Source organism: Calliopsis andreniformis, chromosome 2 (genome assembly GCF_051401765.1).
Source record: "Calliopsis andreniformis isolate RMS-2024a chromosome 2, iyCalAndr_principal, whole genome shotgun sequence".
NCBI lineage: Eukaryota > Metazoa > Arthropoda > Insecta > Hymenoptera > Andrenidae > Calliopsis > Calliopsis andreniformis.
The window spans coordinates 14277138-14303271 of record NC_135063.1 but is presented as its reverse complement, the minus strand read 5'-3'; the positions used below and the strand labels follow the sequence as shown (position 1 = coordinate 14303271).

Sequence of the window (26134 nt, the reverse complement as noted above, 5' to 3'; positions counted from 1 at the left end):
CCATGTGTCGCGATCCATGTCGTAGGTGTTATGTAAAACGCGAATCGAAATTCTCGTTGCGTTCGTTTCCGCGTAACGACACTCGGGAGGAAAGAACATTGGCTGAACGAGTCGTGTGGTTCGATTGCCACCCCCGAGATTGTCTGTGGAGCCTCCAAGGGGTGGGATTCCGCGGATGAACGTTACGACAGCGAGTCGAAGCTTGGCATCGATGAAGAATGAAGCGAGCATATTAAAGAGCCCCCGGGAAATCGTTCTGCAGAAATCCTACTTGGCTTCTGGAGAGGGTAGTTTTATAGGAGTATGCTTAGAGGCAGCTTTTTCGTTTGCTCATGGGGGCCTCCTATTTTTGAGAAGGGAATTTTGTTCGATGGGGAAGAGAAAGAGTATGCAAAATTTTTTAGGAGTAGGGATTTGTCGAGAAGTGTTTGCTAGACGTCCTTGAATAAGAAGAAGGTATTGTGGAGAGTGGAACACTTGAAGCTCATTTCAAATCTGTCCCTTCATAAAAAAGAGATTTCAAGAGTATTCAGGTTTACCATATTTTGCAAAATCTTGAACTATTTTAAGTGATATAATTTTTTCTTTAACTAGAAATTCGTCTGACTTCTAAGGATCCTCCATAAACCCCCACATGCAGAAAGTTTTTTTTGCATGCAAAGGCTTGAATTACCATAGACACTCCCTTTCCCTTCCGCCAGAGTAATTCTTCTGTAATACCCGCGTCGTTCCTCCTCAGATACGGGAATCGTAAACTTTTTTCCGCGAGCGTTATCTGCGTGCAGTGGACGCGCGAATCGCTATTCTTATCGCGCCATTTTACTCTCGCCACGGCATACAAGAGGGTAGATAAACGCGGAAGAACCTCGCAGCCTTGCTGCCGCAATGATGCATGTGCCATATGCGCACGCGACCACCCCACCCCAGCCCCAAGCAACCCTTGAAACGGTTAAGACGTCATATTTCCTTTTAGAAGGTGCACACGTGTGCTCGTTGTGATTTCTCCCCCTTTCCTAATATATAGGAGTCTGTGTAGTTACAGAATAGCCTCCTTAAGGGGGAAAAAGAGAAAAGAAAATGCAAGATCGGATAAAAGAAGGGGTGTGAAAGTTTAACAAACCGAATGGAGAAGAATTCGATAGAAGGGACCAAGGGATTATCATTGAAAACGTGCTAAAATTCGAACGGAGGCGAGAAAGATGTGGAGGGTAAGGAAGGGGTGCGAAGGTTGTTGGGAGAGCGTGTAAGGGTGAGAAGAAAAATCGTATCAAATATTTACCCTGGTGCGCGAAGGTGTCGTGAAGGAAAATCGAGAAATCAAGAGAAACCTTGGCCACTGACAAGTGGAATCCGCGGGGAATCGGATCCTTCAAATGCACCCCATATTTTTCTTTTCTCTCCACCTTTTCTCCTGCCTCGACGCACATTGCTTTGACGCGCTGGAACAGGGCTATTTTTTAGACGAGAGTGGATTCGATGGAATTATATATAAAACCACTGTGATGGATCGTGAAATTTTAAATTGATAAACTAAGACTGTCCAAAATTTCAAGATTCTAAGTATTATAAAATCGCTCTCCACTAAAATATTACCTGAAATACAACAATCCAGTGGAATTCTGTAACATTCCTCGGAAGATGAACAGATGTTGAACGGGGAGTATCAAATAACACTCGCGCCTAACAAATGGGAAAAGTTGCTGGGATTTATTGGAAAAGAGGAAGCGATAAAAACGGAAGAGAGTAAAATTAAAAGAAACCTGTTATATGCCTGCGACAGAGGGTATGGGGGACTGAAGAAAAAGAAATATGGCGTCAAATATTTAACTTGGAGAGCCGTATGTCGTCTGAAAACGAGGGTGGTTCGCGAAGGGTGAGGATTGTTCGAAAGGGATTCTCTCAAAGATCGTCGTGATCGACAAATACCGAGAGGTCCAATTACTAACGACAAACTAGCTAAACACAACTTCGTTCTAGTATCCACTGACTCACATATTTACGATCCTGTTTATACAAGGTTTAAGCTCAAATAGAACGCTTAATTGCATCGGCAAACATAGTCTGAAATCGTGATTAGAAATTTTATGAGCCTTGGCTGATAAATATCGATGACAAACACAGAATGTTGTACTTAAGTGGTGCCTTAGAGGTATGTTCACATAACAGAAGAAATATTGAACTCCTTTCAAGATTCAAGAATACTATACTCCATTTTTTAATCTAAAATTGTCTAACTGATGCTTCATCTACTGTCTGATATATGACAATCTACTCTACTAGAATCACTAAATTTTCTTCGCCCTAATACAATTTTCCTCGCATTCTCAAATTCACCAGACTTTACCCACTCCCTTTGCGTCTCCTCCTGACTAGAAACGGGTCTCCTGTCAAGACTTCCATCAAGAATCAGCAACCAAAAACAAGCACGTGGCGTAGACGTTCACCCCCTCTGTGGACGTGGTCGAAAATAGTTCGTCGTGGCAGGTTCCGTTTACAAAACGAGCACCGATCGGGACCACGTCCTTCGTCCTGGCGCAGACGAGAGTATCGTTCAAAGATCGCGCGTTGAACTTCTATTTCGGTCGCGGCGTGGCGCGCTGCCATTCGTTTCGACGGATATTTTTAAAGGTTTCCGCGCGCCGCGTGCATACACCTTCCTCCCTTCTCTTCCTTCACTCCTCGAGGAATCTCCTTGTGCGGTATAGCGCGGCCCGCAATATTTTCAACCTGCCGTCGCCTCTCGAGACTTTCTCTTATCCTCGTAACTCACCGTGCCCGCTCGCGAAACGAGCCAGACGCACGCTTCTCCGCTTTGGCCGGAAAACCTCCAGGCGACGCGATGTGCAGGCCGAATGGTATTTACGTTGCTATCTCGCGATGGGAACGGGCGCATCGGAAGCAATATAGCGTGGGTATACGTGAAATGGGTAGCAACATTTTGGGGGATAGTGGTTAAGACTGTGGGGAAGGCGATTTTTAGATTTGGTAGGCGAAGAGAGGTTCTAAAGTGCAAGTGAAATGTGTCTGACTCGGGACTTATTCTACTGATTTCGCTGTGTCTAAGTTGAGATTTATTTTGTTGAATTCACTGAGGTTCACTCGGGGATGATCATACTGGCTTCATTGTGTCTGATTTGAGACTTGTTCTACTGACTTATGGGTGTCTGATTCGGGGCTCGTTCTACTGATTTGCTGTGTCTGTCTTGAGAGTTATTCTGTTGAATTCACTGTATGATTCGAGCATTGCTATACTGGATTCACTGTGTCTGACTTGAGACTTATTTTACTGACTTCACTGCGCCTGGCTCAGGGCTTATTCTACTGACTTCGCTGTGGCTGACCTGACTAATGCACACCCACAGTAGAATAGGTTCGAAGTCAGACACATTTCACGTGAATTCTAAACCTTTTTGCAACAACTGATTGTCCTCCTATATTGGACGAATTTCTTCATAAAAAAAATGTCGAGGCAGCCTCAATGAGGAACGCAGCTCTCTTAATTACTCTCAATGCTAATTCAGGGCTTGAACTTCGAGCTACAGCTGTTGCTGAAGGTCACGATTAAAGCGTTACGGCGAGGCTTGCACATGCGTGCACACGAACGAGAAACGTTTTACGTTTATGATAAATCACATGCGCCGTGGCCAGCTATAAACTGCATCGCGTTGAGGACACACAGACATGAAGTGCACTTTAGCCGTGGCGTTTTCCCGACTCGTTTCTCGATACTGTTTACGCTGAGGAATATGAGATACGATCTGCTCGGAACGCGAATCAGTGCTTTCAAGAATTTCAGCAGTGGAGCTTGGAGACGGTTGTCCTGGCAACGAGAGAGGTGGGAGGCGAGGGATCGCTGCAATGTTTTTTTAAGAAACGCTTGGCCAGTGGACAGCAACTTTTTTTTCTCTCTATACTGATCTTGGCTCGTGCTTCTCAATTCCATCTTATGTTTACTTTATCCTCTAACAGACCTGTATGTGTTATCCTAAGTTTCTTTAAAGCTGCAGGGTTTATATTTCTTTCAACAGGAAGCTGCTTTTTTCTACACAGAGACCGAGTAGTAATTGATCATTTTTCAACTCAATACAGACTAGAATATAATCAGTAAATTCTTCAAAAATTCTTCTTTTTCCATCTAATAGATAAGCCAGTCAGTATAAAAAATTTCCAACAATCGTATCCTAGTCTGAACAAGCTTAGATGTAGGCACCATTAGGATGAAAATATGACAATAGATTTTGGCTCCCTGTACCAGCCCAAGATATAAATATTAAATACTGGTTTCAAGGAACCCGCAGAGCACTAATAACGCGAACACCCTGTGTATTAAGTGCACCGATACTCCAGGCGTGTAACGTAAATGCAAATCGAAAGTTAACCACAAAACGATTTACTCGAGGCGATAAAGCGTTGCGGTCCCCGCGCCTTGTAAATCCCGCGGAGCACAAGAGAGAGAGAGAGAGAATCGTCGAAGCGTGATACCTCAGAATTCAGCCTTTAATCGAGGAGTCCCTTATCTCCGTAATACATTGTAAGCGCTGCCGTGGTGAAAAATGGTCGAAAATGCAGCGCCCTGGTGCTTTCGCTCGAGTTTACGATTTTGCGTGGAAACGGACTTACGACGCGTGTTTAACGTTCGCGCTGTTGTACGCTCGGGGCCTCCGCCGCGTTAAATTAACCTTTATCTTGCTAGCGAACGATGGACGCCGTTCTCCCCACCTCTCCAACATTTTTAACTGACCAAAAACCTCGACTTTGCTCGCCGACGTTACTGCCGTTTCGATGCTAAACACCGTAATGAATCGATAAAACAAACGGGAATTTCCGTATCTTGGTTTCTTTGTGAAACTGAATTACACTCTACTAAAGATACCACTGTTTCTATTGTAGCCACGGCACGCGAGAAAGTCGAGGTTTCGAAGATCACTGAAATGCTGGGAATTCGCTACAAAGTTGCGCCTTGAGTGACACTGAAATTTACAATTTCTTTGTATCTTCCTACTCAGGGTACTTGCCCCTATTTCTGTGCTTTCAGATTAGGCCTAGTTCTAAGAACAGAACTTTCACTACAAGTGTAGAAAATAGAGAAAGACAATTTCTTGATTTGTGTATAAAAGAAGAAGGCACAGAAATAAGGACAAGTATCCTTTATATTTTAACACAGTCACGAATTTAAAACTATAAAACACAGTATCTCTACTTCTCTCGCCATTTGCATCAACGTCTACCCACAGATACCGCTTCTCCCCACAGGAAGCAGAGTGGAAGCAACGTAGACTGGAAATAACTCCAGAAGATTGCAGGAGCGATCTTTCATCTTCGAGCCATCATAGGAACGATGACACTCGCATCGAGCGAGTATCACAACGACTGTGTACATTCGCCGTAAGAGGGAATTAGCGCGAGTCGACAGTAGACGAAGGGCTGCCGCTAATGGGGTCTGACGTTGACGAATCTCCAGGTTACGAAGTCGTCAACTACGCGGAGAGGGCCCTCCTGCTGCAGGGAGGTTGGTATTACATCTAACCCAGGGTTCACGCTTACCAGCTTATCGTAGTAATCTAAAGCATTCATTTCCGACTGATGAGACGACTATTATTTCCGACACACGGCGGAGCAACGCTGGGTGAGACGAGGGGGGGAGGAGAGAAATGGAGGGGGATGCAATTTCACCGCGGAGACGAGCGCGAATGAAAAAAGTAGCGATTGTCAGTGACGACGGATGGCTAAAGAATACGAGAGTGGATGAAGAAGAACGAGACGACAACTCTGCGACGGGGATGAATCGCGAATACCACTCTGCTTGGAATTGATACTGCGGTTGCCATCTCGGTCACGATGGCTCAAGAATTTCTGGAAAAAGTGCAGTACTTTGTTCTGGGAACACTATTGTTCCATGTTATTGAAAGGAAATAATACTGAAAATAGTCATCTTACTCTCTGTAATATTTACAGATTTATTTGATGAATTATATAGGTGATAAAAATTGCCTCTGATTTTCTAACTCAATTATAATCGAATTCCCCTGAATTTTCCCACCATCCACGTCCATTTTTCTCCACCCATACACCGCTCAGCTTAACCAAGACTCAAAATCCCAGCGATCCCCCTCCGCCCCGCGAAGGAACAGAGGGGAACTGTAAAGCCAGCTTTCAGAATACCCCATAAAGCGAGGGTATCTCCTGAGATTCGTTTAAACGACGACGAAGTAAAAAAAGAGATCGAAGAGGGGAAGGAGAGGGCTAACTGTCTAGTCCCTGATAAGGCTGATCCAGCTACGGGGAAAAATCGCCGTGGACAGTAGCGTCGGCTCGAGTTTCGACTATTTGTCCTCGAAAGACAAGATCCTAATGGGAAAGTAATCCCTTTCGGGTAAGCGGCGGACGAGATAAAGAGACCCTGGGAGCAAGAGATCCGAAAAGATTCGTATTGCATGCTCGCGGCAACCTGGATGAGGTTCACCTCCAGATCAGTTCCTCGATAAGGATCCCTCTTTTCGGAAAGCTCGTCTGGAATTTGTCTTTCACGAGGGCCGAAGGAACATGCTACTCCTTCGGTAGCAGCGAGACTAGGACATTATTTTTAATAATTCCTCAATTTTTCGAGAATCTAGGAAACAGATGTAAATCGGTTATAAGAATTGACTAAATGATTCCACGATCACTGTATTATTTAAGTTTATATATTTTAGAGTCTACAGAATGAATGGTCTTGATGGATTTTCTGCAATCCACAGATCCAAGAACTATCAGTCTGTTTCATTATCACCAGAACCTATCATATATTATTGGTTCCAAGTCCCAAAGCCTTAAGTACCAAATTTGATCATGGTCTCAATATTCCACTATATTCATTGAATATTCTACCCCGAATAATAGAAATCCTGAATAATTCAGCTTCTATTAAAAGAAGATACTTTCACTTCAAAAGCGATACAAGCTCCTCCTCTTCTCAATACGATAAAGAAACAGAAGACTAATTAAAAAAAAAGCTTAAGAGATTTTAAAAAACAGAGTCACAAAGAATTTGCTCTAGAGTCTCATTCCCATCTGCAAACTTAACATCGTCCACAGAATGACGAAGAGGGTGAAAAGACTTTTCCCCAGGAATCCTCGAAACACCGCAGCATGCACGACTTAGCGCGTTTTCCAGCGCGAGGAACACGAAGGACTCGGAACGGTGACAGTGAATACGCGACGCTTTAATCTGTCCCAGCAGCGGCGGCCGCGAGCTAATTAAAAATCGCAACGTGGGACGCGGCACAGAGTGGCTCGCCGTGCAACAGTCCTCGCGCGAGACTCGAAAACTTGCCTGCTAATTGGCACATCTTCAAAGGCTGTCGACCCGCGAACGCATCCCCTCTTCGTTCCAGCTTCCGTTCCAGAATCCTCAGTTTCTCGCGTGAGTAATCGTAGCGATAAATCAAACGCATATCTGACAACGGGACAGTTGCTGGGCAAGGGACTTAAAAGTGATTGGAAATCGAAAGAGAAACGTGATTGCTAGTGAAGACAGGTTTTTTCCTACCTCTTATCTCTGGATCTGCCAACGCTTGCTCCTTGATCGGTTCCTCATCTCTGGAAGCCTCTGGGTTTGGTCAAGGATGTCACATGTCACTGGGAAGCTTCTAGACACGTCTTCGACACACAGTTCTTATCACTGATTTAGTAATGTTGTGATACTGTTCGAACACTTAAGAGAGATCTTTCGTTCGATTCACCCGCGAGGAATTCGAGGAATAGAAATCACTTTTGAACTCTGAGTGTATGAGCAGAGTGGGTAAGTTGATTAGAGAAACAAGGAGTGGTACTAGAGTCGACTAGGAGGTACGTGTCTGTTTGAGAACACGCGACGAAGGGAAATGTCAAATAGGACGAGACCGAATGAACAGCGCGCCACTGTTGACGCGACGGTACGTGGCACGCGCCTACGACTGAGAGCAAAGCATTCCGACACCGGGTCCGACACGAAATCTTGGCTTCGGTTATGCTCGGGAGTGTTCGTCGGTGCTCGACTCGAAGCACGTGGCTGCTCCACGCTGTCTCTTTCCCCTTTCTCCTACACCCTGTTTCTTTTCCGATCCTTCTGGTTGTAGCTTTATTGTAGGGATTTATGGCACTACCTGTGATCTCGAAGGGATCTTTAGAGTATTATTTACAGTCATTATAAGACCACTTTCAGGTGTGAAGATTTTCTTTTAGTTACAAAAGTTCCCTTAGAGTTACTACAGAAAACTTTGTGTTAAAATGGGGATTATTTTTTTGGGATTATTTAGGGCTGTACTACGATTAATTATTCAGAATGAATTACTGTATCTATATGCAGGGAGTTCGACGACAAGAATAACAAATTTTAAAATTGCCAAAATTGAGAGAAAAACCAAGAATATCAAATTTGAGTTTAGAGTTAGTAATTGTTGCAAAATGTGTCTGACTTATAGGCTTATTCTACTGCCCCGAGTCAGACACATTTCAGTAGAATAAGCCCCAAATCTGGCACATTTCAGTAGAATATGTCCCACCCAAGTCAGACACGCTTCCCATCTATTTAAAATATTTCCAATACCTCAAAAAACTATCCATCCCAGCAATAAATAATTGAAAAAACAGTTGTCAACCCACCCTAAGACATCAATAAAGCTTCGTCTAGCCAAGAATAGTCTCCAATCCCATATTCCCTATCTTATCCCCGCGTAATCTGCTGGAACGCCATCGGATCATGCAAACTTGTATAAGAAATCTCGGTTACATTATTATTGAAGCCTACCATTCCCAGATAACGATCGCAGAAGACCGTCTGGCATCGGAACACGATACGTGGAGGAAAGGCAAGGCTTTGGAAGTTAGCCGTGGAAAGAAGAAAGAATGGTCCCTGTGTCGTTGGATTTACAGGGTAACGGTGGACGGTCACGAGATTACGAGGGGTCAGGGGGTGGGTTCAACCTATAGTCAGTGCATAAGTAAGGGAAACCCCCTTGATCGCAGGCACATTAGTATTCGCGATGGATACTCGTTCGGCTGATGAGCTCTGGCTGACGTATCATCCCCTCGCTCCTCGAGATAACCTAGGCGACTTCCAGGCTTCCTGGTTACGGGGAAGACTTTGAAATTCAAAGTGCCATAAAAAGGGAAAGTCTTCGATAACGAGATCCCCGCGACGATCCGTCTTCGAAGGTGGAACCAAGCTCCTATGATCGATGGCGACTGTCTGAGGGGCTCCTGCGGGACCAGGAAGAGCCTCTGTCGCGAATTACACGTCTGTCGAAACGCTTGGCAAGGACGTTTCGGAGATTCGATAATGATGGAGACGTAGGAAGGCACTTGTCTCTAATCTCAGTCTCTGCTTCAATCTCGAACCGTCTAGATCAAGGTGCCTCAGTAGTGAGGTGTGTGGGATGGCTGCTTGAAATTCGAGTGGAGTATTCAACTCTGATAGACGACTCGAAGGAGTCGACTTGTACACCTGTGTCAGTGTACTGGTACGAACTTGGTGAACTTTGATGCGAACCAATCTCCTTGATCGTTAACTAAAGTGCTGTCTCGATACAGAATCCTCATTTGAGATTACACGGGAGTCTAGAGGTCCTAGGAAGCTAGCGTTAGAAAATGAAGAATGGGATAAGAAATGAAAAACAATAGTAAACTGAAGAAACAGTCCAAGACCATAAACTCAAATTTCTGGGACTCCGACTTATAAATCCCTTCTGCTTTACAGCCATACAGGTCTATAATACAGCTCCTCTCAAACCCCAGAATATCAATGCAGCCTCGTTCCCTGTCTCGTCACCGTAGAAACCGCTCGCGAGCCCACGTTGACTCGGTAAGTTAGCATAAACGCTGTGCCCGCGCAAATCCAGAGTTTATCTGCGCAGAGTTTCTCCCCGATGAGCGATTCGCATGTAAACGACATCCGGTATACTGCCCTTTGGCGACCGCTCGTAAAACCAGTGGCGAGGAGGCACCTGCTGCCGACTGTCCTCCTCCTTTTCTGCCCCAACTTCGACAGCCCCTCGACGCTCTCCGCGGGAAATGTATGGGGACAGGGGAGCGGGGGTCGCTTCCGGAAGAGGAACGAAGAGGCGTAGACGACGAATCCGCGGCGTGGAACGCGCTCTCCGCCACAAACGACCGCAAATTCTATTTGCCCGATGGAAAACGCGCATCGTATGCCCTCGTTCCTGCAACTGCGACCCAACCCTGCAGCGAGCAACCCGTCGTACGTTCCGCGAGCTCAGTATACTATCCATGTCCCGTGAGAAGTCCCCTGGAATGCATTGCCCCTAACGCGTTTCAGGAGACATCTCATAGAAGGCGAATAGTACACAGTATATACGCGTGTGCGTTGGATTCTAATGGATGCCTGGCTATATGGCGATAGTAAATCCTGCCTTGGGGGAAGGAACTCTCCAGCATCGATTACTGCAGAGGATATTTCCGGAATAAAGGCTATTGCCGAGTTGACAGTAAACAGAGGCACGAGCTGAGAGGCGCGAGCCAAGTTTTTGGGAATTGGGGCTGATTGGATTGCTCAGGCTGAGCGATGGGTTTTCGGTTCGAGGGGGGACTTGGGAAGAGAGAAGTGGGATGGTTCGAGAGAGGTTTCGGGGGATAATGAGGGAAGGATGTTTATTGTTCTGAGAGTTTCTTTGCGAAGGTAATTGTCAAGTCTTAGTCACTGTAAGGGTTGTACAGAGTGTTTTTAGAATTTATGATATGGAAGGGAGCATGAAATGGAAGAATCGAAAAATTCCTGAGGGTGGAATAACGTGTATTTTCCTCATTTTGTTGAGGCAGATTCGTTATTCCCTCTGTACCTGTCTGTTTTCTCGCGAATCGATTCCCTGTCTCGTGACGCACAATCTCAATTTCGACAATCGTTAGGGGATCATCGTTCGGAATACATTTATTCAAATTCTTTCGTGACAGTCGATTTTCATATACCATTCGACGAGAATTGAAGCTCGACAAGGGACAGGAGTTGTAATACAGTTGCAGCAGAGGACATTGTAGAACGAGAGAGAGGTCTGTCGGAACTGTGCCAGAAGAATAAAAAATAACGACCACAGTTGGTCCGATAAACGTCAGGAAATGAAACGTCTCTTTTTCCCCGCGGTCCGCGGAAATGCGCCCTCGAAAGTTTAAGTGTTCTCGTTTACCCGTTTATCACGACGACAAACGCCACCAAAGTGTCTCTGGGTACTTGTCAGGCATTCGATTTTTATGGGCTGAGTGGATCATCTTGTAGATACTTCTACCTTTAAATTAAGAAAGTATTCTGCTATGAAATTTGTTAAATTATGAATATTTAATCGAAGTAGGAGGAAAGGGAGACGTGAAATTAACAGAGATCCAGAAATTAGAGTTCAGACAAAAATTGAAGATTAAATATTTGAAATTTTCAAGATTTGAAAATTTGAATATTTGAATATTTGAAAATTTGAAAATTTGAATATTTGAATATTTGAATATTTGAAACTTGAATATATGAAAATTTAAAAATTCAAAAGGTTTGAAAAAATAGTCCTGAAATTTTTAAGTGATCCCATCTTGATATGCTAAGGGTTGACTCAGCAGGTATTGGCTGATCAAGGTTACCACCCTCCTCCCTGTTTGACACTCAGCCAAAGCATGGCTTTCTATTTGAGAAACAGAGCATGTGTGTTTATCTGACAGTCCTCTTCTACTAACCCCTTGGCACTATTTACCAACATTACTTTGAGAACGTTGCGTGTTCCTGAATGTAATTTACACAACAGGTTTATCGAGGATATATTTTCTAATATCACTAAACAAATATTTTTCACCTAGACTGACAGAGATTAATTTTTCAAGATTTTAGATATTAAAGACACCTCACGCACTGTGTGTTTATAATGAAGCCCACCTAAAATGAAGTAGCTCCCCATAGAAACAAAGGTAGGTGACAAATGGATACCAAAGAGAATGGACGCCGACCACTGCACACATTCCTGCGGCGGACAGTGAGAAATGCACTTGATGCGCTTGCATCCGACGTATCTACGCTTCAATGAACATCCTGGCCACATTGCCAGACTATTGTTACGAGGACAAATATATGCCAGGGTTTATTAAATTTTCTACTGCATTTCTGGAGACTTGCTTCACTTTAAAAAAAAGCTATTTAACCATTCTAGAAGCAAGTGTCCTTGACTGTAAATGAAGAACCTATGGAAAAATTCCGAGCATGGACGTACAATTCATAGCACTGCATACCATAAAAATATATTCCATGCTTTACACTCAAGTGCCAATGCTATTACCTCAGCAATATTTCTTCCATGGCTTGTTCGACGTCGTTCCACCCCAGCCACGGGGGCGAGTCAGCGATAGAGGAAAGTGAGAGAGCAGGAATAAAGAAACAACCGTGCTCCCAGCCCCTCGATATTCGGCGTGACGCATCAGTATTCCGAAATCGCGTCGGTCGTTCGTCTTTCGAGACAAGAATTCAAACCATTTTGAACGAATTTTCCGCTAGTACACGCCGACCAAGGAGAGAGGCCAGAGGATGACTCGGCCGCTTCAGGGTGAGCCTTTTTCCACGAGACGATGCTTCCGTCCCTCTCTCTATTAGCATCCCCTCCCCTGGCTCCTCCTAATTGTCGTCGAAACAATAAGGAGTCGTGAAAACTTTTTCGCCCATCTTCAATTTTCTGCTGATGGCGGAACACCGTCTTCCTCTGTAGAATACCCAGATATTTTCATTCTTAATTCGACCCTGCCCCTCTCACGGATCCGTTTCACGATTCCCTTACCTGATCCCGTGAAACGCCTGGCGAACTTGCCGACGGAGAATAATTGCGGCGTCAGAAGAAACTCGCCAACTACGGGTGTAAAATATTCAGTCGGCGTTGCACAGGCTTAATGAATTCTTAAGCAAACTCGTCCTGTCGTTTATATTAACCTTTGCATTGAGAGTGGTCTATCGACCCCTTCCATAGAATAATTTAACAGAAATTTCTTATAAATTAAATTCGATGAATATTCCTAGCTGAAAAAGTTCCTAAGTCTAAAGAAATTAGAAGACCTATCAGTCAGAAATTTGTAATAGAAACTGGTATCAAAGAAGCTACGAATAATTAAATGATTGAGAAGGTAGGATATCATATGTAGAACGTGTAGTGAGAACGCAGCTTAACAGAGATACTTCACCACCTCCTCGTCTGACCATGACTTCTACTTCTACTTCTATTTATACTGCCCCCGTTTCTACCCGCAGTAGTTTTGTTTATCTTTCCTCGCCAAGTCTTCTATCTTCGTCCCGCGTTCTACTGAATCGACACGAAGGAACGTATCAATGACTTCGCCCCTTCCACGCGTCCAGGAAATATATTCGTGTAATCTGCATATATAGGTACCAATAATTACACGTTAAGCTCCGGTTCTACACGTTCAAGCACACACGCAATGATTCTGCTGGTACAAGTTGTCGACGCTGGCCATCGACTCGGTGTCTTTTAATGCGAACATAGAGGCGTTTACAACAAGATACGCTCGACTGAATTCGGTATCATTACGATCATGCGCGCGAGTTTACGTCTGAAATTAATACCCCGCCGACCGTTTCGGCTGCGGTTGGCGCCATAATCCCGAGTTTTATAACTTCTTCAATATACGCGGGGATGGGATCAAGATTTCAATGTAAAAGCTTTAGTGTCTCTTAGAAACTTATTTACGAGTACTACCGCTTACTGTTTATGCGGTACTCACGTTGTATGTAATTGAGAGACGGCTTGTCTTCCCTCTCCAAGTTGTTTCGCGATACACAAAACATTATAGAATAATTTTGAATATTTAGCTGGTGTTAGAGGAGGCCACGTGGAACACAAAATATTCTATGAGTAATTTAATAGTAAATTAAGAGTAAATTAGTTCTATTACTTCAAGACTTCGAAGAACTTAGTCCTACGATTTTGAAACGAACAGTAGCTCCTGTATATAAGTGAAACAGATATACACAGAGATACGTATCTGATTGGGACCATTCTAGGTGTTTGAGAAGGTGCCTCAGAGGGTCCCCAAAATTTTCATAGATACTCCACATTTTAACAGCCCTGTATAACACAGAACGAAGGAAAAAGTAAAAAAAAAAGGACCGTATAACCGAGGAATCCTACCAAGCAAAAGCAAGGATGCTATCAGAAGGAACGACAAGAGAATCGCTGTTAGATATCTCGCAATTCGCCCCCCACTCCCTCCACTACTTTAATGGAGACGTTAAACGCCATCGGATGATAAATCTGTCCGTCTATTCACGTATTTACTTATCTATCCATCAGCGCGACTGCTTTTTCTCTCGGAATCCGACCCTTCGGTATATTACTTTTAATTGAATTCCCGCGATGAAATTTCATCCGACGGGTCCGGGAGCCTCGTCACTCTCTCGCTGTATTAAGTCGAGAGACCATTTCGCGGCCATCCTTTCTGCTCCTCTCTCTCTCTGTCCCGTTTCTCCACCCTCTCAACACCGCGAGCGTCCTCCCATCACGATCTCATTCTCCTTTCTCTCCTCTGTGCACTTGATTTTGCGAGGCATTTTGCATACTATACACTTCGGTCGGGCGTTTCCACCAGCGAAGCGGCGAACGGTTCAACCGAGTGGGAAAGTCTGGGACAAGTCGAAGGGAACCACTCCACTTGACGCGAGTCTGGAAGAGAGGATGTATCGCGAGAGATCGCCGCTTCTCCATCGGTATCGCTGGTCTGAGTACCGATTGCTTCATGGGACGAGCACGCCATCTGGTCTGGAGGCGGCTGGCTGGCAACTGTGCTAGATTTACCAACAGATCTAATAGGTTTTCGATGTTTGCGCTGGAGGAATTAGAAAGGTTCGAATGACCAAAAGGTCAGACCCATCTGAGTTAGTGGCTTTTTTTGCTAGTATAGAGATACTTGAATCCTTTTAGCGCTAATTAAAGAGTTGATAATTCTATTGTCGAATGGATCATTAATATTTCACTGATCCACTTGAATGATGTCTACAGGGGCCATGGAGCATTAAGACAGTATTTATTTTTCATCAATCATTCTGAAGGGAGATCAATAATATTCGAATCACGACCTGCCTATATTAAATCGTTTAACCAAGAAACCATTTCTAACTGGTAGCACGATAAGTAGTCACCGGTGTCGGATCATGGTAACGACAGGTGCGATTAACGATCGTTTGACCGAAGTTTGGGGCCACGTCGACCACTAATTAAATTAATTTCAAGATACGCTCCGTCTTGCCTCTGTCGCCCACATCTAAACTGCCAGTCACGAATCCAGTAACGATTAGAGCGACGACGGCTAGGGGGGAGGACTTTGGCGAATGACTAGGGGAATTCAGACTTCGAACGGTGGCATACAGTTATTTAATTAATTTCTTCGCGAGTCTGAAGACACTGGGGCGCGGCTAGTTATGGCAAACATAGAGGGCGCTAGCGAGAGAAGCAACCATTACAATAAAAGATCGACTTATGGACCAGAAATGGTCTGAAACCATCGCTAACAAACACTCAGATTAGAAGAAGAATCTGGAGATATCTTCTCAAAAAATTTGAACATTTTTCAAAGCTTTCCTGGAGGAACTAGGAAACAGTCATTTATAGCACCAAAAATTACAAGAACACTCTGATGAGACAGACATTTTCCTAAAGCCTAAAATCCACAGCCTCCTCAAAGCCTCGACTCGGTAGGTCTCCCGAAAGTAGGCCCTCGCTCTTCATCAAGTTTTTGCAGCCCTAATTTCCCCCAGAAAGAACTCCATTCCATCCAAGGGAATCGAAAGGATTCGACACAGCAGCGAATTTCTCTGCAGAGTGTACCCAGAGGGTCACCTCAGTTAGAGCTTAAGGCGAGGCATCTTCCTCGGCTGGAGGAAATTGGCGCTGGACGTTCTCCTCTGCAGGAACGACGAAATCTTATTGGGCCTTGCCTTCGCTCCTTTCAATTAACGCCTTTCCCGTCTTCGAGATACGCCTCTCCCTCTCCCTTTGTTCCCGAGGAGGTAAGTACTCGACCGAGGAGCAGAGCTCTGCAACAGCGTGTGCTCGAGCGAGATGGAATCGAGTCCTGACCCTCCAGCAGGACAAGGACAACAGAGGGGATCAAGGGGGAGGAAGAAAGAACAAAACGTGGGGAGAGGCGCGCGAGTGAAGATGATTGAACGAGAGAGACGGGACGAGGGGGATGGAGGAGATAGAGAGGGAAAGGGAGAGAGAAAAGTCTTTATCACGGTGAACGTCTTGGCTTCGAGAACGGCAATGTTGAAGGAGTGGTAAAGAGGGGAGCAGGTGGAAAGAGGCGTCGGGAGGGCGCGAGGGAATCAGCGGGAGGACGGCGTGTTATGGGGTTTTCACGGGTGCTCGGGAATTTGCATACAGAGCATCTGTCACCAGCCCCTTAGCTGGCTTCGGCCATTCTCCACTCGGAATATCTCCCGGCGCGGATCTACGGGATAATGGGGACCATTCTTATGGTAAACCAGGGGGTGGTGCCTCTGTGATTCGGTGCTCGCGTATTCCTTCGCCCCCGCGAACACCTTCCAGGCCGAGCCGAGCCGTCTGCGCGCCGATTTCGAGCGTGTCGGTACCCTCGATTATCCGTAAACTGTTTTATACGTCTGGGGAGGGGGCCTTTTTCTCCAGGACGCGTAGGCACGAGCAAATCCCATGGTTTCGCGTGACGCGGGGCCTTGGGAAGGATACTGGATCTCGCGTGATCGATCTCGATCCACATCTGCGATGGAATTTCACGTGAACTTGATAGAGGATCCGGTTCGATGGAGCTCTGGAGAGGAGTCTTGACTAACGAGCGAAGATAAAAAGTGTAGCAGCCGATTATGGGACGACTCACAATTATTATTGTATGAGGTGTTGAAGGAAATTACTAGGTTAGGGGACCGTGACTACGAGAGCGTGAAGTTTGCGAAGACATCGCGTGCTGGATGATGATTATTCCAATTAACGAGTATATTTGCGTCCTCTGTCATTGGGAAGGCTTTCATAGATCTTCGAGTTTCTTTCCTTTGAAAAGGATCCTAAGATCCCTTAAAAAACCATGGATTTCTTCAGTCTGCTGCTCCTCGTATCGCAAGGAACACGTCCATTCTTCATGTTTCCTGCTGCACCACGTAATCCTCTTTATTGTTACCTGAGAGCACACGGTGGGAAGCATAATTGTCGCAAGGAAACGGTAACGGAAAGCTGAAGATTCCGTCTGCATCGTGCCCCTCCGAATTTGCATAAGTCTCGATTTCCTCATCGACATGCATGGCTGCAGGCGCATTTTCTACGTGCACCTGGCTCCTGGTGGCCGCCTATCAGACACCCCCACTGTCTTCTACCATTCATTCGTTCGAATATTTTTATTTTCGCTTTCTATGAACGTTATTTTAGTTTTTGAAGGTTGCATCAAAAAATAAGCTTCTTATTTTGAGGCGTTCATTGACCTATGACCCAGGTATGGGTCAGAAATTTTTTAAGATTATCTAGTATGTGTAGGTATTCTTCAAATTCTTGTTGAACTTCTGTTTCCTCTAAAAGAAGTTTAGTGATGATGAAATATTCTGCTTCGAGCGAACACCTGTGTTGAGAAATGGCAAAGAATACTGGAGATAACGAAAAAGAGGTCCAAATGGTGGTTCCTTGTATCAAGCCACACAGAATCAATCGTTCTTGGTGGCAGTTCGATTCCATCCTACTTCGTAATTTTCCTGATCCACAATTCCCTGCCATGGTCTCCCTCCTTCGTCAGGATCCGAGAGGTCTTCCTCTTTCCTCCTCTGCTACCTGCTGGCGCGTCCTCTCTCGGCCCAGAAAATGGCTTTCCAGGCACGAATCGCGGGGAACACATTGAAATTCACCGCGAACCTCGCTTTCCATCTCTATTCCCGTCAGCCGAGACCAGAGCCACGCGCTTTGATCCGAGGCGAAGAGCCAAACGTAGACACCCCTCTGGCCTCGCGTTAGGGCTGTGTAGCGCCAGCACCTACACGCGCGGCTGTTTTGCTCTCGAGGCACATCCGCCTTTGTTCGCGACGCCCTTTAATTTAGCTCAGTCTTTCTTGCCATATTTCCCTGCTGCCTCCCTCTGCCCTGCACTCCTCTGTGTTCCTATCAACCACCTCATCTGCCTATTTCCTGTATCTCTCTCTTCTCTGCTGTGGCTATTTTTACCTGACCCTCTATTTCCTCTCTTCCCCGTCATTTCTATCATTTTGCCTTTTTTCGTCTACCTTTTGTTTTTTGTCGGTTTCCCTCTTCGTTCTTTCGCTATTCCACTTCCTTCATTGTGAACCCTTTTTTCGTTCTCGATTTTAGTTGTCAGGGTTGGATGGAGATTGTGATTGCGGTGATGCTAGAACCAGGATGTGGAATCTGGGAATTTTTTCTGATTCGGTGGGAATGTACCTTTTCTGGACCACAATTTCTGAATTTTGTTAGGTTGTAAATTATAACTTCGGAAGTCTGAAGAACTGAGAATGTTGATAATCAAAGCACGGTTAATCGACGTTCTCTTGTAGCGTAGGTTGGTAGTTATGAGAGTCAAGTGGATCCTGGTTCGGTAGCCAGACAAGCGGGTCTTTCTCCTCTGACAGTAAGTGGATTGACTAATCAGACGTAACGAAGCACTTCTACTGTGCCGAAACCGAGGTGTGGCTCGCCCCAGAGTTGTAATTCAGTGAAACTTCAATTCATTACCTTATTCGGTAAATGAGTTTCCTCCTGCGGAAGTAGGCCACGTCTACAATTGCATCTATTCAGGCACCCAAGCATGGAACTCGTTGAACTTAACTTTCCACCTCGCTCATTCGACAGCACAATTAACAATGCTACGAGTTAATCTCTTGCCAGGTCAGAGGTCAAGAAAGTTTACATCCCAGGCTCGTGTTTATATTATGACTTGAAATGGATGTGGGTTGAGCCTCGGCATTCTCTACAATCCGTCGTTTATATTACAAATCCAGGTTAACTTGTCAATTAACAGCAGAACAATAGCATTCAATCCTCCCATTCGCAATCTCTTCGAGTACTTATTACCATGCTCCCAGAACGCAGCAATTTTCACGTGAATTGTTCATGCCTTCGCCTCGAACTTTTCACGAACCATGATTTCCCATCCGACCTCCCTCCATCCCTATAAATAATCACTCTCTAATAACAGCGCGCAGAGCCTACACGTTTCCGATACGAGCACGGTTCTAATCAGGCCCAATATGGGAGTAGCCGCCAGGGCAATTCGATATCGTTATTACGGTATAAATCTGGGCAAGCTTCTCAAGCCCACGCGAGTTATACCCTTTCGATTTTTAATCTGGGCTTCGATTTCTTTTCAGAGAATAATAATAATAATAATAATACATTTATTTAAGTGATAGATAAGCCATTAGTAATAACATGAATACACTGAACTTTAAATAAGAAAAATAAGTCGAATCACATTACAACTCGAAAAGGTTGAATTCATGGAAATCGAAGAAAGTAGGTTTAGATGCACTGTGACTAAAATGAAATAAGAGAATTAATAGAAGGTACTCTGTACCTATAGATACTTATTAGGATCTATAAAATAGCCACAAGATGAAACAGAAAAAGTGGCAACCAGGACCACTGTTTCAATTTCCTGCCACCTTTCAATTCAGCATCCTACTTTCCCCCACAAAAGTCTAAAAAGGAGAAACTGAAGAAACTGACAAATGGGACAAGTGAATCACCTGATTGGCCACGTTTCCCCCGCCAACTTCGTACCCCGATTTGTGCTCGTATCTCGGCCCCTCCTCCCGATAGCGCGTCTCGATAATTTATCGCCAATAATAACGCAGCCGGCAGTCGTTCGCTCGTCAAAACTTTCTTGCCCGATGGGCACACATATATCACACGGATCTCCTGTCCCGTCTGGTTTCTCTCCTCTCGGCCAACTTTTCCGTTTAATAAGTCCCTACGATTTTTCACCCTTCCAAGTGCCTGGAGCGTCGCGGTTCGACGTGCTCCCCGTGAGAGCGACGAGGAGCGGCGAGATTCAACCCCTGATTTTTTCGAGGGTCGGAACGACTTTTGCTCTCAAACTCGCGTTAAAGTCTTCGCCAGGCCCTTAAACGAGAACTTGCGACCGTGATACGCGGATGGCCACTTACGTAGGCGCAATCGGGGAGCAGCTTTGTCAATGTGGAAATAAAAGTTGATACTGATGCCTGGGGGCGATGGAAAGAGGGAGCTTCTTGGGGGACTTTTTTTGTTTCACTAATTAGCTGCTGTGATTTATTGATGTTTGTTTCTTTTGAGGTGTATTGTAGGAGTAAGTTCAGTGAGTGTAATATTATGAATTTTTTGGAAGAAAAATCGTTGTCCTGAGACTTGGGCCTTAATATACAAGAGTTTCCATTTTTGTAGAATTTCACCACCAGTTCTGAAACACCTTGTATAAGTATAATTAATCTCAGACTTTCCTTTGAATAAAATAAAGCCTCGAGTTCCAATGGTACCACCCCTCAAAGCTCCAAACACTTCACTTCCCCGCTTTCCCTCGCTATAAGCTCGCCCCTTCCAATCCACCCCAGCCAGAGATCCTCCCCCTCGACAAGATCTCCATAAAGCACGCGTGGTCCCGCAGATCTCGGTGTCGACGTCTCAAATGAGCCGTGCTATCCGAGCGAATCTCCAAACCCGAGGCGCATTCGATTTCGCGGAGGACGATCCACGATCGTCGGACAAACGACGCCGCCTCGCAGACGATCCCCCTTTATATCCCCGGCAGGTACGTCGGCGTTCGTTCGTTCCTTCGTTCTTCCCTCGCTTCTTCTTCGGCTTCCCGGATAATTCGAGGCGATAAGCCCCGTCGCCGATGAGAGGGTTTATCGTCAGGGGGTTCCCTTCCGCCTCGAGTCGACGACAGGGCGAGACTGTGGCAGCGATTCAAACCGGCCGAGGGGAGGGTCGAGGTGGGACGAAGGCAGAGAGGAGGAGCGGTGTCTGCGTAAGTAAGGAGCCAACCTGGAAGAGGAGGATCTCCAGGACGAGGTTTAAGCCGACTGCTCGTAAATCGCGCTCGTCCGCGTCCTCGTCGGTGCTCCTGTTGGCGACGCGATTGCTTTCGACGATCGATCCGGAAACGGGGAGCTTGGGGGACAAGGATCGACCTGGACCGACTACAGAGAGAGGAAGGAAGGGGACGATTAAGATAAATTCGGCTGAAGCGTTCGTTTATTGGCGGGAACGCGTACTGTGATTGTGGGAGTGGTGGCGATCGCTGTTGCAACGTTTGAGGGGGTTTCGAGGGAAAGTGTTGCGTGGGTGGGTGGGATTAATTGGTTTAGTGTAATGTACACTTATTTATACGTTTGTGTAATTATTATACTTGTATCAGTGGTGGTTAAACTCTGGCGTGGCAGGAAATATATTTTGTCCGTCAGAAATACTGGATAGCTACATCCTCTATTATGATTGCTGGTAGGAAAAATGGGAAATCTTTGAGCTGCTGTAACTTTGCGAAAAAAAATCGTACAACAGTGAGCCTAGTCTCATCTCAAAGGGAAAAGCCTCTATTTTGTGACCACTGTATTGAATTTTCCCGAAAAAAATTGTCTACTTCGCTGCGCGCTAAGAAAGAGAAGGTTGTTTTTCCTGAAATTTTTTCCAACTTTAATCGGCGGGCCAGAACGAGATAAATTTTTTTCGAGACTCTTTTTGCAGTAGATGACAGGTCTGAAGCCTCCCCTGTCGAATGAGACCTTAGCGAGCGTCCTGCGATTTTTTTTCGCTGAGTTATGGCAGTTTAAGTAAAAAGTGTGACTCTGGTATCAGAATAGCGCCATCATCGAGGGGTCGAAAAAATAGTCGATCTTTGATTTGTTGTAACTTTGCGAAAAAAAATCGTACCAGAGTGAGCCTGGACTCCTTTTAAAGGGCAAAGCCTCTACTTTCTGAACCCTGCATTGAATTTTTCCGAAAAAAATTGTCTACTTCGCTGCGCGCTAAGAAAGAGAAGGTTGTTTTTCCTGAAATGTTTTCCAACTTTAATCAGCGATCCAGAACGAGATAAATTTTTTTCGGGATTCTTTTTGTAGTAGATGACAAGTCTGAAGCCTCCCCTGTCGAATGAGACCTTAGCGAGTGACATGCGATTTTTTTTCGCCGAGTTATGGCAGTTTGAGTAAAATGTGTGACTCTGGTATCAGAATAGCGCCATCATCGAGGGGTCGAAAAAATAGTCGATCTTTGAATGGCTGTAACTATGCGAAAAAAAATCGTACCAGAGTGAGCCTAGTCTCATCATAAAGGGAAAAGCCTCTACTTTCTGATCTCTGAATTGAATTTTGCCAAAAAAAATGTTCTACTCCGCTGCAGATCGAGAAATAGAAAGTGGTACTTTCCCAGGCAATTTTTCTATTTAGATGGATTTCTAAAGTCTAAAAGCCATCAATAGAACATTAATTAACTCAGTGTGAAATGTTCACAGCCTTTTTTACTGATAGTCTACTATATCAGCGCTGACAGAGATTGAATTTAGTATATATTCAATTTTTTAGCTGGATGAATATGCCTGATATAATGAGTTCATTTTCAAAACCAATTACTATTATTCTAGTATTCTCATGAAAGCTTCATAATCCATTACGGATCAATTTATATCTTTTTTCTGAATCAATTTACCGAGAAATGAGAAATAAATTCTAAAAATCCCTATTAGCGGGAACGTTATCTTTCCCTTATCTGTAAGAATACTCTAGCACGCAAAGACTCTCACAGGAATCTCACTCACGTGGAATCGATTCCAACAGCTAATTGAATTTCGTTCATATTTCAAATAATTATCTCGTTACGTCGCGAAAGGGTAGGCCGTTTCTTCGGTATCGGGCATAATTAAGAGATAAAGTGAATTTAAAAATAATTTCAATCGTAAACTGTGCCTGTTAACTAATGCCCCCTTAAACATTCGTCTGCACTAAAATATTGGCATCGTTTATCTCCCCTATGCTTATTAAAGCATTCCGGGCGTGTGTCTTTCTCGAGGATTCGATAATCCTCGCCTCCTTTAATTATGTTAGCCACTTAACGACTCAATATTTTGCTCTTGTTGAACGCTCGTCGCTTTTGCGATCGTAAACCATCGGAATCATCGGCCCATGGACACCTTCTAGCCCGACTGTTATTTGCATTTTCGACGATATTATCCGATCGGGATAAAAGGTGTACCGTTTACTGTTCGTTAACGATTCACTCGTTAAAGTGAAGTTCAAACGTAAAAACGGCGCCCCTCGATAATCCTCGAGTAGAATTCAGCCGATTTTTCATACCTACTTAATGGATTATAAAACTATAACGACGACGATGAACGAGGGCTGTTCGTCACACTCGGGACACGCGATCCAAGTGCCAACGACGCCTACCGGATGAAACATTCTGAGATCACCGCTAGCTAGAGGCTCAGCACAATCGTATTCAAATAACTTTCCTACCATTTCAATATTCAAATTCATCCTCTGAATAAACATTTATCTGATACTCAAATATCCTCCAAAGTGTTCTGAACTTTACTTCCATCTCTCGACTAGAACTGCAGAAGAGAAAACAGAAGAAAACAAGGCACAGCAGCCTCAAGGGAATACCTTGTAAAGCAGCAGAAGTATTTCAAATTAATCTCGCTGGTTAAAAGTTAAAACGCTCTAATGATGCGCGACCTGACCGAGGAAAATGGGCCGAATTCGAGGAAAACAATTTCCCAGAGAGAGAGCTTTCCCAGGAATAAGGATTCTCGAGGCCATTCTACGATCCAGGGAGCGGGTTCCACCACAGTCCGGTCTTCGCGGCGAGTGTTTTTTGCCCGACTATACTCGTCGTCCCTGTACCAGCGACGGCTGTGCCGAGGAGAGAGCTCGGATAAAACGCGAGTAATCCCAGCACAGATCCAGCGTTATCGTATCGATCATCATCATCACGCTCGAAATAATACCTTCGATTAATGAGCTCCTGACGAGGAATGCGCCATACCAATTTGTTGTTAATTCTTGATGGGGAATCAAGAACTTCAACATTACTCCAACATGAAGGATTTTCAAGCTTTCAAGTTTTACATTTTCGAGTCTTCACATTTCAGACTTTCTTAGACGCGAAATATTCACTAAATCTAATCCACTGAAATAAATTGAAACTCACTCAGGTGTTTTTCAGATCGACCAATATCCATGGAAACCCTGAAACTAGCAATTTTCCACTAGTCCAGAATGACAGACACAGAATGAAAAAACTATCCCTAAAGCACTATATTTTCTCACTAATAAACTGGACGAAGCAGAACTCAGAGACTGGTCCAGCAGCTCAAGTATCATCATCATCCCATTCACAGCCAACTACTCACTATGTCACCTGAGAATCGCATCTCAATCACAGCACCTCCATCTTCTTCCTGAGTCCAAGCTTCAATTTACCAAGAGTCCAGTTTACGAGCCCAGTCAATTAACCAATCGGCTCCTCCTCAATTAATCGAATCTCTGTTTGCCCAACGCCGCGTCTCGTTTACTCATTACACTGTCTCCACAGTGAAAGTGAATTGGTGAATGGAAAACTCGACACCTCGAGCCCAACGCCCTATTCATTACTGCGACTCCTAAATCATCCCTGGCTGAAGAAAAAGGGCGAGGAGGGTTAACTGGGCTCGTAAATCGCGAAAATTGAACGGTTGTCGAAACGCTGGAAATTAGAAGACAGACGCAGGGCTGTGGTACCTTGCCAACTTCCGAAGGACCCTTTCCCCGTCGTCCTTCGGGAGCGTCTTCGAGCAGAAGACAGCGGCGGGGTCTCTAACGAACTTATCCCGAAGGCTGAGTGCTGCCTCAGGCGAGCGAAGATGTACGAGAATTTCTCTTGGCCCTGTGATGCTCTCTATACAGGGTGGGGCAATAATTGTGGTCCTATTAAACATTTTCTCCATGTAAAATGCAGGCACTAAAGTTGACAGAACTTTACGCGTGAAATTTCCTTTTTTCTTCTCTTTTTCTCTATTTTTTTTTAAATCTTAACGAGCTTTCAAGATGCTTCCAGGTTTGCTCCTGAGAGCAAAAGCTCTGGTGTGTTTATTTTTCGAGGAGAGATTCCTTATTCCTGGTCTCATTAAACGTCATGTTCGTGCCTGCTTTGGTAGCAATCTCGGCGAATGGTTACACAGCGCTGGTATTTGACTTGGAGAATTGAACTATTAGGAACGTGCCTCAGAAAGGTTCTATTAATATCTTGCTTTGCTTTTTTCCTCATTCCAAGCTCATTGAGTATGAAGTAATAATTACAGGTAGATAATGAAACTTCCTTATAGCGATACAGTACTTGCAAAAAGCTTGCTAGAGGGTTATATACCATCTACGCAGGATTCCCTTGTTAGACGATTTGCATATTTATGGATTTTCATAAATCGCTGTCTCATCTTCTCTTTTCTAATCGAGCACATTCAAGAGAGAGTTAACTAAATGGTTTCCTATGGCAGAGAGAATGCTCCTGTTTAGGAATTGATTATCCTCAGGCAGGACGTTTCACCCGAGGAAAGGGGGAGTTCCCATCGAAATTGATCGCCTTTTAACCGACTCTTTGTTCGACGACAAAGGAAGGACGAGAGTTATCGTTCCACCCCGTATATCTACGCACGTACTCGAAGGGAGAAGTGCGCGCGCAAACGTCGTTCCGCCTCGCGCGTGAAAAACGGAGAAAAAGCGGAAGGGTGCGAGAGAACCGAGACCTGGCAGAAAACTCACTTTCCGCTTCGGATCAGCCCTCTGTCCCTTCGCCCACGCACGATTCCAGCATCCCTTTGGCCAGGACCAACTGCAAAGAAGAGCAAAACCTGGTCCCTGGAGTGAAAGGACGTGAGGACTGCTGGGACGCTCGAGAATCGATGAAAGAAAGGCGAATGAAAGAGTTGGTCTATTCAATTTCGCCGCTGCTGGGTCAGGACATTTTCACAGAAAATTCTTTCTTATTCAATTCTGTCTCTGAAGATTCCTCTTATTATAGATAGTTGGGATGAAGTCTGAATGGCTACCAAATGGGTGAAGCTAGCCCTATTCTACTTTCAAGCGAGTTTCATTTACCTCTCCAAAAGCCTAAATAAACCGAGGCATTAATAATGCTAGATATCTTGCAATCTC

The 26134-nt window shown here is 44.8% G+C and overlaps 2 protein-coding genes across 5 annotated transcripts in view; both read right to left on the bottom strand.

Annotated features, from left to right (window-relative positions):
* LOC143184424 (uncharacterized) overlaps window positions 1-26134 on the bottom strand; it is a 90709-nt gene that overhangs the window by 38406 nt on the left and 26169 nt on the right. The window contains exon 1 of one of the 4 annotated variants that reach the window (XM_076386664.1): window positions 7529-7789. The exons of the other annotated variants lie outside the window; for them this stretch is intronic. The gene's annotated coding sequence lies outside the window, so the exon portion shown is untranslated. Of the gene's footprint in view, window positions 1-7528; window positions 7790-26134 lie in introns of those variants that run through there. 4 annotated transcript variants of the gene reach the window in all.
* LOC143187259 (uncharacterized) lies at window positions 24254-25110 on the bottom strand. Its single transcript, XM_076391354.1, is given in 6 exon segments — window positions 24254-24751; window positions 24754-24789; window positions 24792-24844; window positions 24847-24910; window positions 24966-24997; window positions 25047-25110. Coding segments are annotated over 6 exon segments (522 nt in total). The 3' UTR covers window positions 24254-24478.